The sequence below is a fragment of the Myotis lucifugus genome, unplaced genomic scaffold, assembly GCF_000147115.1.
Source record: "Myotis lucifugus unplaced genomic scaffold, Myoluc2.0 scaffold_184, whole genome shotgun sequence".
Classification (NCBI taxonomy): domain Eukaryota; kingdom Metazoa; phylum Chordata; class Mammalia; order Chiroptera; family Vespertilionidae; genus Myotis; species Myotis lucifugus.
This window is the reverse complement of record NW_005871232.1, coordinates 1,380,724-1,384,892: the sequence shown is the minus strand read 5'-3', so window position 1 is coordinate 1,384,892 and position 4,169 is coordinate 1,380,724. Positions and strand designations below refer to the sequence as shown.

The 4,169-nt window shown below is 43.9% G+C and overlaps 1 protein-coding gene across 8 annotated transcripts in view; it reads left to right on the top strand.

Moving 5' to 3' along the window:
- The window catches only part of LIPK (lipase family member K), a 40,304-nt gene extending 37,604 nt beyond the window's left edge, over positions 1 to 2,700 (top strand). For all 8 annotated transcript variants that reach the window (XM_023760519.1, XM_023760520.1, XM_014462520.2 and 5 more), the window contains one exon: positions 1,919 to 2,700. In XM_023760519.1, the coding sequence (XP_023616287.1) occupies positions 1,919 to 2,152 (234 nt within the window). In that variant the 3' untranslated portion in view covers positions 2,153 to 2,700. The remainder of the gene's footprint in view (positions 1 to 1,918) is intronic.
- The last annotated feature ends 1,469 nt before the right edge of the window (positions 2,701 to 4,169 follow it).

Sequence of the window (4,169 nt, the reverse complement as noted above, 5' to 3'; positions counted from 1 at the left end):
GCAGCAGATCAATGTACTCTCTCTCCCTCTCTCCCTCCTCTCTGTCTCTCTCTCTCTAAACATAATAATAAAATTTGTTTTAAAAAGATACAAGGGTTTTACAAATCAGGGCTGAGGAAATTTGGAAACTTTTTGAATAGCAAATTTAAAGTGCCACCATATTAACTACAACAGTAAAAATGCGTAACTTGATTGGTGTGAAAAATCCGATTTTCCTCTAAACTGCTATGGTCATATGTGTGTAAGTGGGTGTGCCCAAACACACAAACATGCTATGGCGATGTACCATTTACTCTTGTAATTAACCGATTCCCTGCTTTAGCAAGAGTATATGGCTGCCCCAGAAAAAGCTGTTAGATGATGGCCTCACCATGTGAGGCTCAGATACCTATTTGGATAAGATCTGACTCACAGATATTAGCTTTATCATTAAGCTTACAGATTCTATTTTTTAAAATGGTGATTCAGGTTTCGCTATGAAAAGTTTGTGTAGGACTTTTGGAGAAAATAAGAAAAACCCAAACAAACTGAGGGTAAACTGTTTGCTGCCAAAATTAACTATTGTATATTCATCTGCTCAGGCTGAGATTTAAAAAAAATACCATAACTGAGTGGCTTAAACAACAGAAATGTATTTGTCACAGTTCTGAAAGTCGGAAGTCTGAGAACAGGGCAGCGGCCTAGTCGGGTTCTGGGGAGGGCTCCCTTTGGCTTGCCGAGCGCCTCCTCCTTGCTATGTGCTCACATGGTCTTTCCTCGGTGTGTGCTCTTGGAGAGAGAAAGAGACCTCTGTCTACCCTCCTTATAAGGCCATCAATCCTACTGGATTTAACCTAATCACCTCCTAAAAGCCTTCTCTCCAAATACAATCATATTTGGGGTAGGGTTTTAACATGTGAATTTAGAGGGAAAACAAGTTAGTCCGTAGCAAATGGTAAAAGGTAAGACTTCCAGTTGCAAGTAGCAGAAACAAACTCTATTATACTGCTTTACTGAGCTAAAATGTACAATGGTAAACTCACAATAGCCAGGAACTTAAATACTGGCATTGGGGTTCGCTCTCTCTTGCTTTTTCTCTCTCAATTCTGCCTTCATATGCTGTTTCCATTTTTAAGTTCTTTCCAAGATAGTAGTAGTAGGATGGTGACTGATGTATCTAGCTCACACAGTTCTTCCAACTGCAAACCCAAAGGAAAAGGCAATGTTTTTCTTAATAGCTCTGGCAAAAAGTTCCAGAGAGAACTCAGGCCCTGTTTTAGTCATCTCATATAATCGCTGTGGCCAGAAGAATGAAGAACAAATTGGTCAGGCCTGGTCCCCTGGACTACCCTGGAACTGGGGGAGTGGAATTTGTCAAATCAGCATGAGTGGTGTTACCAGAAAGAAGAGGGCAGGAAAAACTTGCCAGGCCCGATTTTTCTGTAACAGGCTGGCTTTTTAACATTGTATTTCAAATGTGTGTTTTTATGTACGGGTCTCAACGCTCCCTGAAGAGGCTGCTCAAATGTCAATAATTCCCTGGGCCCAGACTTCTGCATATGTGGAGGGGTACTGATATTTGTCCTATTTTGTCCCATCCAAAATTTTGTTTGAAAAGGACACATTCCCAGTCCAAGTGCTACTAGAAAGATGGCCCCACCAAAGAAATGTGTCCCTTTTCTCTAGGATCCTTTTCTCTTTCCCCAAAAATCAAATCAAAAATATAATGGTGGTCTTTTAAAATTTACAATTCATATTTTGGTACTAAAGTGTTTTCAAGTAAATTTCACAGTTTAATGTTTATATATCACTAAGTGTATCCTAACTGCACATTTTTAACATTTAAAGTAGATGCTTAAAAACTGATTTTGTTACTTCTCTAATGTGATTTTTCGTGAACACTCTTCTTTTTTCTCTCCCTCTCTTTACCTGTATTTAGTTTACACCTCCCTTATACAACGTTACTAAGATGGAAGTGCCAACAGCAATGTGGAGTGGTGGACATGACATTGTGGCTGATCCCAGGGACATTGAAAGTTTACTGCCGAACATCACCAGACTTATTTATTACAAATGTATTCCACACTACAATCATGTGGATTTTTACCTTGGACAGGATGTGACCCAGGAAATTTACCAAGACCTAATTAGAATGATGGAGGACTATTGCTAAAATTAAACACACTTACCTTTTTCTAAGCACCAAGTTTCCATGATAATAATGTGGCACACAGACCCAAAGGTGACCCCTCCAATGATTTTGACCTCCTCATGTCCATGCATTTGTGTGGCTCACCTTCCTTGAGTTAGGGAGGCACCTGAGACTTGCTCCTAGAATTAGCAAAGGTGATGGGATGGCAACCCTTAATTAGATTATGTTTATGGCAAAGGTGCTGGGATGTCATTCTCTGATTACTTTATATTCTGTAAGAAACCATCTTAGCAGACTGGAGCAAGAAATTCTCCCTGTTGGCCTGATGAAGTAAGCAGCTATGTCGAGGAAACCCACATAGAAAGGCATTGTGTCTGGCTTCTAGGATCTGCAGGTGATCGCCAGCTAATAACTTGCAAAGAATCAGGACACTCAGTCATAAGACCCTAAGGCAGTGGTTCTCAACCTTCCTAATGCCGTGACCCCTTAATACAGTTCCTCATGTTGTGGTGACCCCCAACCATAAAATTATTTTCATTGCTACTTCATAACTGTAATTTTGCTACTGTTATGAATCGTCATGTAAATATCTGATATGCAGGATGTATTTTCATTGTTACAAATTGAACATAATTAAAGCATAGTGATTAATCACAAAAACAATATGTGATTATATATGTGTTTTCCGATGGTCTTAGGCGACCCCTGTGAAAGGGTCGTTCGACCCCCAAAGGGGTCGTGACCCACAGGTTGAGAACCGCTGCTCTAAGGGAATGAGTTCTGCCTAAAACTCAAATGAGCTTGGAAGCCCATTCTTTCCCAGGAAAGCCTGAAGTTGAGAAAGCAGCCTGGTCAACACTTGGATTGCAGCCTGGGGAGACCTTGAGCAGAGGACCTAGCTATGCCATGCCTGAGTACTGACCCACAGAAACAGTGAGGTAATAAACATATATTGTTCTGAACTGCTACATTTGTGGGCATTTGTTATCAGCAATAGTAAACTACTACTATTGTAATAATACTAAAGTATTATCATTGTTACTAGAGACCTGGTGCACGAAATTCATGTAGGGGGGTGTGGGGGGGGAGTACTTCAGCCCGATCTGCACCGTCTCCAACCTGGGACTCCTCGGGGGATGTCCGACTGCTTCTCGCAATCTGGGACCACTGGCTCCTAACTGCTCACCTGCCTGTCTGCCTGATCGCTCCTAACCTCTCTGCCTGCCTGCCTGATCGCCCCTAACCACCTCTGCCTGCCTGATGGCCCCTAACCACCTCTGCCTGACTGGCCTGATCGCCCCTAACTGCTCCCCTGCTGGCCTGATTGCCCCTAACCACCTCTGCCTCGCCCCGTACCTGGAACCCAGGCTTCCTTCCCTCTGGTCAGTCGCAGGCACCCAGGACCCAAGCCAGCTTCACCCAAGCTGGCCACAGCCTGAGGGGACCATGTGCGGGCGGCTTCACCTGGGCCGCAGCCACAGCCACAGCTGCCTGGGACGGAGTGGGGTGGCTTGCCCCTCTCCCAGACCACAGCCCAGCCGCTGGTGCCTGGGACCGTGGGGCGGGCAGCTTGTTCCTCTCCTGGGCTGCAGGTGCAGGTGCAGCCGCTGGCACCTGGGACCATGGGGCGGGCAACTTTGTCCCTCTCCCGAGCCGCAGCCTGGCTAGGCCCCATTACTCTCTCATGAGCTCATTTGTGCCTGGCTGGTCCCCATTCCTCTCTCCCCAGTGTTGAGTGTCTGAGCCATTATGGTGTGATGGTGTGAGGGTGTGAGGGTGTGACAACCACTTACATATTAGCTCTTTATTATATAGGATTATATAGGATTATTGTTGTTTTGTCTCTGATTAGAAGCTTGAGAGACCCTGCCCTTATTTCTCTTTGACTTATTTCCTTTGGCCTGAGGAACTTTGAACATAGCTCATTTTGCAGATCTACTAGTGATGGTCTTTCTCAGTGTTTTTTTCTGCAAAAATATTTTATTTTGCCTTCATTTCTTCATGTTTTATTATAGTTAGGACATTTAACATGAGATTG